Source organism: Zingiber officinale, chromosome 2A (genome assembly GCF_018446385.1).
Source record: "Zingiber officinale cultivar Zhangliang chromosome 2A, Zo_v1.1, whole genome shotgun sequence".
NCBI lineage: Eukaryota > Viridiplantae > Streptophyta > Magnoliopsida > Zingiberales > Zingiberaceae > Zingiber > Zingiber officinale.
This window is the reverse complement of record NC_055988.1, coordinates 85649069-85662585: the sequence shown is the minus strand read 5'-3', so window position 1 is coordinate 85662585 and position 13517 is coordinate 85649069. Positions and strand designations below refer to the sequence as shown.

Below are 13517 nucleotides of genomic sequence, written 5' to 3'. Positions count from 1 at the left end.
GTCGTCGACGGAGGGAGAGGGGGGAGGGGGAGGGAGCCGCCGTCTTAGGAGGGGAAATCCTGGAGGGCGCAATCGCGAAGCTATTGCCAATGTGGCGCACGGCAGCGATCGTCCTCCATTTCTTCTCTCCCTGTCGGCTCAGGATCGATGGAGGACGACGAGAAGGGGATTGAGGACAAGGGGAATGCGTTGACCCGTCGAGACCGGTAGCCGGTGGGATTTACCGTTTGATTTGAAAGAGACCAGGGAGAACGCATGTTCTTTTTAATTTGCTCTAACTTGGATTTAAGTCAGTAAATTTTAATTTTCAAAAAAGGAAAATTAAAAAGATAAAAAAAAAAAAAACAAAACAAAATTCCGACCTGCCGGATTCGAACCAGCGACCTAAGGATCACCTGCAACCACTACAGTCCTCCGCTCTACCAACTGAGCTAAGGTCGGCTTTGCATTACAAATATATTTTTTTATATAAGTTGACAAAATCAGCGAGTTTAAGTTACAAAACTACATCAAAGAAGATTGTGCAGTAGTATGCGCCCCCGGCACGTAAGTGATAAGGTAATACTGATACCAACTGGATAATTCCCAATAAAGACATTTACCCCGTTATTAATTCTAAAAAACGGACTTTTATCGTTGTCGCTTTGAGAATTTACTACCATGGCCGATCAGAAACGTTCGTGACTAATTAATCGGTTCAAAAAATTAAATATCTGAATTACTTTAAAAAAAAACTAGTAATAGGTAACAAAACGAGTCCGATACAATTTGAAAGAAAACTTATTCCACATGATACCATCTTCTCCAACTTCAAACAACGACGGCCGAGCTAAAGCACAGTCGACCAACAGCCTTCAGCCCGGTCTGACGCCATCCGCTTCCCTCCCTGTAACATTCCACCTGCCATTGCCATTGCCATTGTCATCCCATGTAAGAATCCTAACGGACTAACTGTGCTTACAGAACCAAGCGGTCAACCGAACCAATGAAGGCTAAGAAAAATGGAAACTCAATGGACAGTCGTGACAAGAAAGAGAGTTTGTATTACCGTGCTGGAGATGGCCTCTCCGTCCTGGACACCACCGATCACAAAGATTGAATCTCCAAGAACAGCTGTGGCAGCATATCCTCTTACGGTGTTCATCGGCTCCGCCATGACCCAGGAGGAAGCACGAGGGTCGTAAGTTTCGACGCTCGAGATCATGCGATTGCCATCGTAACCTGCAATTGCATAGCTGAAGGAGAAACAAATGCATTAAGAGCTTCGTCAGTTTTCCCTTTTCTTCGCTTGGTAGAAATTATGAACTCACAGCTTGTTGTTCAACACTGCCACTGAGTGGCAACTTCTCCTCGTGTTCATGCTGGGAATCTTGGTCCAGTTACCTACCCTGTGGTCGAACATCTCTACTGAACTGTAAATGAGAGAGGAGAAAGAATGAAAATTCAATCACATTCATCTAGACTTGGTCATCATCCTCCTATCTCAACTATTTCATTGTCTCATATATAGATGCGGTAGTCAAAGTCACTTATTGTCTCAATTGTTTGAGATACAAGAATTCTATTCTTCTTCCATCAAATTGAAGAACTATGTCGAACTATTTCACTAGTGATATTTAAATCAATCAAATTATATTTTATTACATTGATTAACATTTTCTTTGGACTTAATATATACTCCTTTCATTTTTCACACTAATTGATCCAACCCTACTAGAATATATTAATTAACTTCAAATATATTTGTATCAACTAATTTTATAACCTTTTGGAGCTACACATAATAGTTCAAATATTAGAATTATTCATTTTATTATTTCTAGCAACTCCACGTATTCATCTTAATATTTATTGGCTCCTTAACTTAAAAGGTGAAACAGATTTGAAAATTTGTCTAGGAGCATCCTATGACTATTTTTAAGTTATTAAATTCAAGGGGAAAAAGGTGGTTGAATATGACTGGCATCCTGATTCATAAAATAGAAGAGAGAAAAAGCTAATATGAACTCTTACTTCAAGTATTCACTTCCGTTGAATCCACCAACAGCATAAATAATTCCTTGAAGTTCTGCCGCAGCAAGAGCAAATCGCTGAAAGAAAAAACTCAAAGTTCTTAACCGAACTAATTCACTATCTGTGTAAACCAAAAATTCCACTAGATGCCAAAACCAATGAAATAGCATGCAAGGAATCAAAATAATTGTTATAAAGGTCTTAAGATTTGAGATAGCAAGTGAAGTAATGAAGATAACATTGCATGAACAAAAGGCAGAAAAAGCTTATTACTAGAATGGAGCAAAATTATGCAAACATTTACCTTATGAGCTAGGATGCACCGCAAGTGATGTACTGAGAAAGATCAAAATGATGATACATTAAGAGAAAAGAAAAAAAAAAATTATCAATTGTCAGTAGCTTATGGAAGTTTTATTATGAAGTCTAACCTTCATTTGAACCTGAGAACTTATTTAGACCATCATTAGTCTGTGTCAGCTCAGTTCAAGTTCATTGAATGTTATCCTATATATCCTAGGTAAAATTAGGACTGATGGTAGAATCTATGCCAATTTCAGATAATCAATCTGTGATTGAATCTCTAGAGACCATTAGGCCTATTCTTGGGCAACCAATCCCTAAGATACAGTGGATACAACCCTTCTCATGGACGTCGGTTGCCATTCTAGTTTGTCCCCAACGACTCTTTTTGAATTAAATCCTATATAAAGATTCCCCCAACGACCACCAAAATCTTAGTAATGTTGTATTAAGTGTATTAAGCTTGTGAGTTATATATTACTGTCTCCTAACCATTCAAGAATAACCTAGAGCCAAAATAAGCTATTTCCTACGACAAGTTTCTTTAATTCCAAAGCTTCAAGAGCACACTATCCTTGAATGGTCAAATGAGTTTTTCAAATAGAAAGCCAGAAGAGAAGACATTAAATGAGTTTTCCTAAACACTTCTTATTTAGATATGTTTATTGTTTTTGTTTTCTTCTTGTTCTTGTAACAAGTTTGTTGGGTGGTAGAGTTAGGGCCCGTTTGACATTGACATTAACCCTGATCGGCAAGGCTAGTGTTAGCACTACATGTGCGCTTAGAGTTTACACAAGAGGGATGGCCATTGAACATCTCAGAGATAGGTTAATGATAATTTCAGAGTTAACTAAGGTTGTGTTCATGGACCAAAAGAATTAATGCGTGAGCAATTGGTAGAAGAGAACTGAAAAACAAAGTGAGAACAAGCAGTCAACAAGCGAAAATTCAGACAGGAAATCCTAGGTAGTGGATGGATTCGGATGAGAAACTTCTCTTAGAAACCTCCTAGCATTGTGATCTTGATTAACTCCTCAATTCAATTATTGTGCTTGAAAGTATATGTGCATCTTGTGACTCGGACTGTATGTTTTTGTCATTTGTACATTGTATTGTTTAAAGCTTTACTATTGTTGCAAATAGCTTTTAGCCATTTTATAACATAATTAGCAACAAACCATTAAATACTTAAGTATCAGTGCCATTAAGTTTCTGAGCTGTACAAACATACTTTATATGCATCATTTTTTTGATGTATTACATCAGCAAGCATGTTATAATGATCATGTCATGGCCTTTTGTACACCTTTTGAATCAAGATCAGGAAAAGGATATAGATCTACAGCAATAGAAACATGAAACGTAGATTGAACAACTCGGTTAAGAATTACACCTTCTCGAGCATTGGTTGACTGTAGATCCACTTTCCCAGTGCAGGATCTAACATTTCAAGATCAGAGAAACACTGACTGCCATCTCCTCCGCCAATGGCATATATCTTGCCATTCAGTGTACAACCAGCTAGATTTCCTCTCTTATGCAGCAAAGTGGGGCAAGAGGTCAATACATCATTCCTTGGATTATAGCACTCAACTTCAGAAATAAAAATAAAAAAAAAATTGATATGTCAAACAATGATGAAAAAAAATTACAAAAAAAAGGCTATACTCATGTGTGTCCAAACTACCTGTGTTGTACCATGAAGTGTCATCACCACCACCAAGAACATATATATTGTCATCCATACTAACAGCAGAAGCATAAGAATGAGCACAACTCATGGACTTAAGGGAAATTAAAATGTCCGATGACGGTGAGAAAGAGCGCAAGGTTGAAAGCCAAGAAATGTCATTGTAACCACCAACAAGATATATGACATGCTCTGGACCTAGACAATCTACAACAAGTTTGTCAAGTGAATTATCATGAATTGACGACGGAGCTTTCTTTAGTTCTAGCTCATTGACACGATTGGTCAACTGTTGAATTCTTCTCTCTGAGTCCGCAACAAGTTTCCGTAATTGTTGAATTTCTCGATCAGATTCAACCTAAATTACAAGGCAGATGAAATAAATGATTAATGGCAGGTTTGGGATTACATTTGAAGATGTATTCATTTGAACACTTAAAGCCAAAATCCATTACTTAAAAGTAGTTTAGTAATGATAAATGGGCCCGCCAGAGCATAGCATAGACGGTGGGCACATGACATCTCTGGTGTAATGGCCAGGAGTCGATGCTCAAGAACTGATGACCTGAGATTTACCCACCATACGCCTAACGCCCCTGCATTTATCTCTCTCCGTATCCGTGAGACCAACACTAGGGGAGCTGTTAAAGTAGCGGATCTACCTTTTTTAGTATAGGTAAACTGACTTTCCCAAACACAAATCTATCTTACAATTTTTAAGAAAAGAACACTTAAAAAACACGTTTTTACCATAGATTTAAACTAGTGACATATCAAGTGATACATATGTCGAGACAAGGTACAAAGGCAACCAGAGTGATACCTAATAAATTTGAATGTATCGCATGATATGTGATGATAGAAGTTAGTAACATACAAAACAACTCAATATGGACGATAACATAATATGGAAGATATGAATACAATGCAAAATCTGAGAAGTATAATGATAACATCAACACAAACATACATGCATAGAAATTGCAACTAAAACTAATTTGGAAAGAAATTATTAAATATTAATGAATAAAAATAGAGAAGAATTAACATTGTTCAAGAGAGTTGACAATGTGGTTGATTGAAGAGTCAGAGATTTTTTTTATACGAATGTATCCAATAAATTCATATAAAGTGTAGGTCAATATGGTCAAACTCGTGTGGATCCATATAATCTGTCCATACGAGTTGGCACCAAAATGGTACCATTCCAGGATGGCACCAAGACTATTATTGAAATCAAAATTCTTAAATAAAACATTGCCAATGTAATATTACTAAAGTAATATTAAAACATTAAAGAATAAAAATATATTTTATGATTATAAATAGTTTTAAATAGCACTATTAAAAACATTGAGTACTGGAAAGTTGATAGATATTAAAGAAATCTATCTGTTATCTTTATTTTTATTAATATAGACATAATAATTTAATAACTTATTTCTTGTTTTTATTTCTAAGTAATTTAATAATCATTATAGCATATCTTTTAAGTATTATATAAATATTACAAAAAGATTAGTTTCAATATGTAAGGAAGCAAAATCATGTCAACTTGCAAATTCACATACTCCATCACATCTAGGCAACAAAGCAACCAAGCTCCAATTACATTCATGCAACTGGGATCAAAGATAGATGCATAACCATGCAGATGATGTTTGAATGTTAAAGAAGACATTCAAGCTAGCTAGAGAAACTAGATTGCAGTATACATGTAACACAAGTACCCTAGAATAAAAGTTCAACGACAGAATCAAGCATGTTCACGAAATGGATAAAGCATGCCAGTAATGTACACGAGAAGGAAATATGAAAAATCAAAAATTTACACTTAGGTTTTTAGTCTAAAGTAAAGCATATGAAATCTGAACTCTCATCCAACTTTTATACTTTGATAAGATATATAATGATAATAAGGGAGTTTGGTTGAAAGTTTGCCCGCCAATTATAGATTTTGGAGCACTTTAGTAGTAATATATTTGTGCATGAACTTAATTTTGATCATTCAAAGTGCTTGTAGATGTTATAGATTTATCAGTAACAAAGAAAGAAAATATATTTGTGAAATTATTGTGAAATGAAAGTTTTTTCTTCATATGAACTCTAAACAAACTAGTTCAATAATCGGGTTAAGATTTGTCATTATTGCCTAGGTATTTTTTTTTTTATTTCCTATGCTTTGATGGTTTAGATATAAGAATTTTTCAGAACCATAAGGGTAAATCTAGCGCATCCTTTGAGTGGAAGAAGATACGTTAACTTTTTTCATTAAAAAAATCATAGGCTGCTTCAAGACGGATAAATATAGGCAGCCTATGATTTTTATTAAAGGAAAAAAGTTAAAAATATCTTCCTCTACTCAAAGGACGCGCTAGATTCTACCAGGAAAATGCGTGATTCAGGACACAGAATTTAGTTATCTATCACATGTACATTAAAGGATCATTTCTTAAAATGCTGTTACATACCTTAATGATACTTAACATCAAAGTTTGTCATATAATCATAATGTTTAAAATACAATCACATCCCAAAGATCAAGATGACAATCCAAAACTAAAGTAAAGCACAGGAACCTTGTAAACACAAAACATGTAAAAGAAAACATCCAGAGTGGAGTTGAGAGATAGAGAGAGACCTGTTTTTTTCCTAGACTTTCCACCACCGCTTTCAACTCACAAAAAGTTTCTGATGACTGCAAATATAGAAAAAGAAAGGTAAATCAAAAGACATAAAGTAAGGTTCTAAAAAATGTGGGCTTACAGTTTTCTTATATTTCTATTTAATTTTTAGTCATAAATTTAAATTACAGAGTTTCAACAATTAATAAATATATGATCATCGATTTAGTCCTATGTGAGACTAAATTACTTTATACATAAGGATGTTGTTGTTCTACTTTATGAATATAATTCAATTTTACCCCTCTCAATATGTCGGTCAACCTGCTTAACTTGTATAACCCAATGATATAGAACTTGATTGGTATGATGGCTTGTCTATTCTGTTAGCTATGGCTACAAGTGAACCTTTTATTTCTACTAGTCTTGTAACATGGTCCAGATTCTGAACCATTGTTACATTCAACTTTGTCTGATATTTAAATGGTGTGATAAGTTTTTGAGTTTCATACCTCAGCAGTTGCTGGTCTAGCTGCATCTTCTTCCTTGACAACCATAATAATGTTCTCTTCCATTATTTGTCCAATACTCTCCCCCTTAGGAATAAATGGAATGTTTCTATCATCTATGCAAGCATTGGCAGACTGAGCTAAGTCTCCATGATTTGCAGCCACCATTCTAAGCTTAAGCAGAACTTCTGCATTTTCTGTTGCCTCAGTGACAGATTCATGTTCCTGCGACTCGTTCTTTCCGTCCAAAGAATCACTTGCATCTAAATTATCCTGCAAAACTTTATCAGCCCATTCTTCCCAGTCAGACAATGGCTCCACATTGTTTATTTCTTCAATGGTACCATAGGATGATTGAATGTCAGTATCATCACATGAAATATCCGCAAAGTTGTTCTGACTAATAAAATCATTAGGCATATCACTATGTTTCTTTGACCCACATATCATGGCATAAGTATATCTACTGCTTGTCGTTGCCTTTAAAATGTTAGTCGATGGAAGTGGTAACATTTTATTCTGGATAACAGAAACAGCTCTGGTGTTGGAGGATGAAGGAAAAGGCACAAAAGTTTCAATTAAAGCTCTTGTCTGACCATGGTCAAGCTCAAACCAGAAGTGTTGAGGTGTATAGTAGTTATCCTTTATAATGCCCTTGAATTGGTTCTCTGTGAGGGGTGCACATTGTACCTTGAAGTGCACTGAGACCTTCGTACACAGAACATACACCAGACAAAGTGAGAATAAAAAGGCTAAAACAATTTTGATACAACCAAAATATAAATATCTGTTGACATGAGAAAGGAAGTAGCTCTAGAAAGATACCTGTGCTGGAAATTGTGTTCTTTCATCACCATTAGTCCATGCATATGAATTGACGTTTATCTGGCCACGGCTTGTGGCCTCAAAGATGCCATGTAATTTTCTATCACTGTAGTTAAATAGAAAAAGTGGTAATCCTTCATCAATATTTTTGACATATTGGAAGTGAGGTGAAGGTAAACCTGCCAAAGACCAAAATTGCAAAGATTTTTTAAGGAAAATGTAAATGCTAACAAATACAAGTTCAATGAGAAACATAACAGATACATGGATATGATGAGAAAATAAAAAAAGTTGTTGCAATTTACCAGTCCACAGTCCAACTCTTAGTAGCAGATCAAGGTATGGTCCCCTCTTAATTATAAACTTTCATAAAATATCATTGCAACATTTTAATTTTGCAGGGTTTTGCCTCTGCCAACCACAGAACTCACAAGACTTCCATCGTTTTTTTGTTTAGCAAATAAATTTTTTTAAAATGATAACATAAAACAAATTGAAAATGTAGTCTACTTAGATCATATTCTACCATTGAACTCAAATACTCAATAAACTATTGTTGTTGACATTCAGATCTTTTATGTCCAGTATTAAGTAGGGTTTTCTTTTGTCTCTCTCTCTCTCTACTTCTTGCACCTTCAAGCATATCAATTCAACTTGTGTAATTGTAAACTTTATTGATCTGTTTTGAATGTCAGCACCATTTTGTTCTATTTCCCTCATTTAATAGTTTGAAGCTACAAGTAATTACTTGATGGGTTACGTAATGTCATACTAATGTCTACAATTCTCATTTCTATTCAACTAACTTCTTATATGTATTGTTTCATTATGACCCACCTCCACTCTACACGAGTTAATGTTCAATTCAAGGTAAGTCTCTATATTGTATTGTGTTAAGTCAACAAAACTATACGAGGGGGAAATTCCAAATCTGAGAATTTAGACATTCCACACATTAAACCCAATTTATTTTCATTCTTTTTTGTTCAACTCTTATTCTTCTCCCAACTATCATATTTAAAGATTCATAGTATGACTCATTAACTTAGTTTCTATATATAATATTTGTTCATATAAATTGCTAAAAGTAGATTTGTTTCCTCTAATTATTAGGTGTTTTCTTAGTTCTTGGAATTGTATCAAATAATTAAAATAACTAAATTATACCTTGATCTTCTAAACTATATCAATTTCTAGAACCTGCATTTTTGTCTACCTTGATTTCTCAATCACATTTGATTTAAAGTTACAAAAAAAATAGTTTTAATCTTACTAAAATTTTCCATCTTAAAACTAATAATTATGGTATGTAAAGAAGTAAAAAATGAAAAATATTCAATAATATCACACATGAAATGTCATAGTTAAACGAGATGATGACACTATTTAATCTCAAACACAATGACTAACCAAATAACTGCTTGGACAAGCACTCTTTCATTGTGTGGCGCTTGCATCCAAAGATGACACCTCCTAGGTCACTCTTGCGTAAATTCCTTGATGAAACCATGGCATTACATGATTCTACGAACCTCGTAGTTCCTTCCTTGTGTTTCTTTTGTAGTACCATTGCACTATCTGGTCAAACCAAAAAAAAAAAAAAATATGAAGAGAATTGAGAAAATCAAACAGAATCTCATTTTCAAATTGAAATATAAATTCAAAATCAAGGAGATGATAAACTTAGCTTTGTTTCCTGGGTATGGGCTATCTCATTTTATTGTTGTTAGACATGAAAGCAAATTTAGAATGAAAACTTGTTATTGGAGACCGTACTTCTTTACTATTATTCCCATTTTATGGTATACATTAGATTTAAAAATGTCATTGTAGGAATTGGTTGAGTACTATTCCTATCATAACCCACCACAATAATAGAATTGCTTCATTTACTTAAGGCCCAACCATTAGCTGAAAAAAAACAAGACCAAACGACTAATAATTCATTCATGTGAGCCTATTGTAAGATATCGCAAAATTAAAATAATAAATGTTATTGGACGAAAAATCTTATTGGATGTTTCGGGGATTTTTAGAAATTTTTTTGGGATTTAAACGGAGTCCGTAAACCCCACTTGATTAGTCAACAACTTCTCATGTGGGACTGAACTAAATTGTTACTAGTTCTCCCACTTAAGGTTTGATATTCCTTTCAAGCCACTCATACTCCACAATCATCTCTAAGTAGCAACATGTGAAGCCCAATGGTAACTCCACCATCGTATAGGCAACTCTTTCCAAATGCTTTATCATGCCAAAGTCTAGGTCTACAATATCAAAATGTCACAACATACTAGCCCATTAATTTATTAGATCCAACAATAGGCTCAAAATGAACAAACCTAACCTATAAACAGTTTATTTGCTAGGCATATAAACCAATTTCATTAAGCCACAACTCTTTGTGCGGGATTAATCAGTGGTGCTACAACCCTCATCTCATTCCATTTCAAACTTTAGCTATAGAATAAGAACGTGAGAACATATAAGCAAGTTCTCAAGATAGCCTTCTTGTTAGTGTTACTACCTAGCCATACTTCCATTTTGATTTCTAAAACAAGAAGCCAATACACATGGAAACAAATTATAAACAACACTTTCCCAGTGAAGATATGACTACTTTATTATCTATAGTTAACTCAATTTCTAGATTTGGTGCTAAACTTAGAATTTAGGATATGAAACAAATTTTGGGCGACACCTGATGCATTGCATCTCTAGGTACTGCTAGACTACTAGTTGACTCTTGACTACCACTGTCACCTCTTTAGATTTTAAGATTTGATTTCAAAGTAAGGAAATTGTCAAATGTGGAAACAAACTTGAAAGGAAACTTTTCCATGTTCACAACTTCACAAACTTGAAATGTATTTGTCGATGCTAATACTTGGATGCTATGTTTATCACATTGAATATTTGATTATAAACCAAAAAACTGAAGAGTGTAAAAGAAACAAATTTAAGAAGACGTTTTATCTTGTAGGTACTAGAACTTGACAATAACTCTCATCTCAACAAATTTTTAACAAGTTTGAATCCGACTTCTCAGGGTTGACAACATAGTTTCAGCCTCACCATTCAACTCTATCTAACACTCGATCACTAGAAATATATAACCATAATAAAAGAGAAACAATACAAGTTAGCGATGACAAACCTTTTTTGCAACTTCTCTTGCTTTAAACCTAAATCTTTTCTTGTCAAATTTTTCCAAATCAATAATGTCGCCTACAGTTTAAATTTTTCAAAAGACAAAATGCAATCAACCGAGTTAGACACAACCCACACCGTAGATCCGAATCAGATAGCATCATCCTGGGAAGGAAGAAACTAAACATAGTGAGGGAGAAAACAACAGTGATATCACAGAAGACCGAGCTCGATAGCATCACCGCGGTGAAGAGGAAGAAACAGAACATGAGGATGAACAAAAAAAAAACAAATGTCCGTGCGATGATCGCCACCTAGATCGCATCGACAAGAAAAGGCGAAGCCACATTGTTCGAGACACAAAGAGCAACGGCTTCCTCACATTACCTAGGAGAGGAAGCTGGATCGCCGTACGCCGGAGACCTCGAAGGACAGCGCCGGCTGTGACACAGGCGATCGGGAAGGCGAAGCGAGAAGTCGCGAGGAAGAGGATCGACTTAGGGCGAGGCAATGGAGCGGAGATAGTGAGCGAGTGAAGGCGCGCTCCGTCTCCGAACCTTGCGGTCTATAGAGGGAAACAGTGTCAGTGCGCTTCTATTTCGACGATTTGACTATTTTCGAAATTTAATAAATAATTAATAATAAATATAAAGACGTCACTATCCTATAAATATTAAAGTTGGGTGATATTATCCTTCAGTTGCGGTACAGCAGTTACAAAAGCACTAAAAAGAATAATTAATGAAAATATAAATAAGTATTTTAGTGAAAATAATACCTTGTTTTTATAAAAATAAAAAATCTATGATAAATATTAATTACTTTAATTGTATGAAATCGATTGTTCTGGATCGCTTCGAACACTTTCCTTACCTCTATTTATTTGAGAGGCAAACAAAAATAGAAATTAAAAAAAAATCCACGTAGAAAAAGTTTAAATATTTATTTCATAGAAAATAGAGTATTTATTGCACCACCATCACCACCATCATCATCATCACCACCACCACCACCACCACCACCACCTCCTTAGGAAGTATAAATAAATAAATAATATAAATATAAAATGATAAAATTCAATATGATTTATAAAATATGAAGATTGTAATCATATCAATCATTATCATTTATCACGATTTTAATAAATATTTTTAAACATGAAATAAAGGAAAAAAAAATAAATCATACTTTTCATCATCCACCACTGTAAAAGATAAAATAGATATAAAAAATTTATGATGATAAATATATCTAAATAAAAGTTAAATTTAATATCTATCAAGTAAGTAAAATGATAGAAGTATCGAGATATTTAACTCGTTATTGTTCAAAAATAATAAAGCAAGGAGCATAGTAACATCAACAGGATCTATGTGACGATGTTAGATGTAATTTCTCTTCTCCAATTTCAGTGAGTGAGAGAAGTAGCACACAAAGAGGAGTTAGAAGGGGGGAACTTGATAAAAACTAGTATTTTTATTTTGAATTGTATAAAAAAAATTAAATAATGTTCTTATCGATGAAAGGAGAAAGACGAAATTAATGAAAGAAATACTAAGGTGAAATACTAGGTTCAGATATATTATATCGTATAAAACAACATATGTGATTTTTAAAAAATTAAAATGTTAAAAAGAGTTTTTTTTTTTTTTTTATAACTCTATCTATAATGAGATTTTACGAAATCAAAAGCTTATCATAATATGAGATCATACAAATCTTTTATTACCAATTCTTTTTCATCCTCTTAAACAAAATATACATAAAAATATATTTAATATATAAAAATAATGGTCTAGATAAAAATTGGCTCTGGACATAGGCCTTGAAGGTTCATACCTAAACATAGGATTCGTTCTCAATCCACACCTTAGAGTAAAACATAGCATTAGTCTCAAGGTGCTCGTTCATCCAAACACCCAACTCAACATTGTGGGCTCAAAAGTCTCAACTCGGGACTATGATCCAGCCTGAAGCACAACTTATCTGTTCAAGTGCCCCAAACCCTTCATACGAGCAAGACAAATAAGTCATAACCGAGTAAGCAGCTATTAGGAAAATGTCATAGTAGAGCATAGTCTACACAAGCTTAAAGCCCTAAATCTTAAACCATTCCAAAGAACATCCTACCAATGTTCGTATTATGTAAAAAACTACTGCTGCAACCTAAAGGATGAATCATATAAATTATATGTTGGGGTTCGGAGCGCAGCGGAAGACATATAATGAATCATGAATCTTTCGTGGTATATATAGTTTTACACAAAATTATATAAAAACATACCTCGAGTCCTTAATAGGTGTGAATAATATCACGGACAAATAAGATAGATAAGAGTCTCACGTGTGACTCCTCTAGCGGTATCCACGCGCACTAAATCACGAATTTGACACGATCCGTTA

General features: G+C 34.2%; 1 protein-coding gene and 1 non-coding gene across 2 annotated transcripts; both read right to left on the bottom strand.

Moving 5' to 3' along the window:
* Positions 1–356: 356 nt before the first annotated feature.
* On the bottom strand, positions 357–441 carry TRNAY-GUA. The gene is given in 2 exon segments: positions 357–392; positions 405–441. It is a non-coding gene; the product is annotated as a tRNA-Tyr (tRNA).
* Positions 442–694: 253 nt separating this feature from the next.
* Positions 695–11682, bottom strand: LOC122041415 (kelch-like protein 24). Its single transcript, XM_042601091.1, has 11 exons — positions 11502–11682; positions 9375–9542; positions 7965–8143; positions 7143–7847; positions 6648–6704; positions 4004–4364; positions 3710–3909; positions 2014–2090; positions 1311–1412; positions 1049–1235; positions 695–900 (listed from the first exon to the last, which is right to left on the bottom strand). Exons 2-11 carry the CDS (start codon positions 9532–9534, stop codon positions 811–813), a joined length of 2118 nt encoding a protein of 705 aa, XP_042457025.1. The 5' UTR covers positions 9535–9542; positions 11502–11682; the 3' UTR covers positions 695–810.
* Between the last annotated feature and the right edge of the window lie 1835 nt (positions 11683–13517).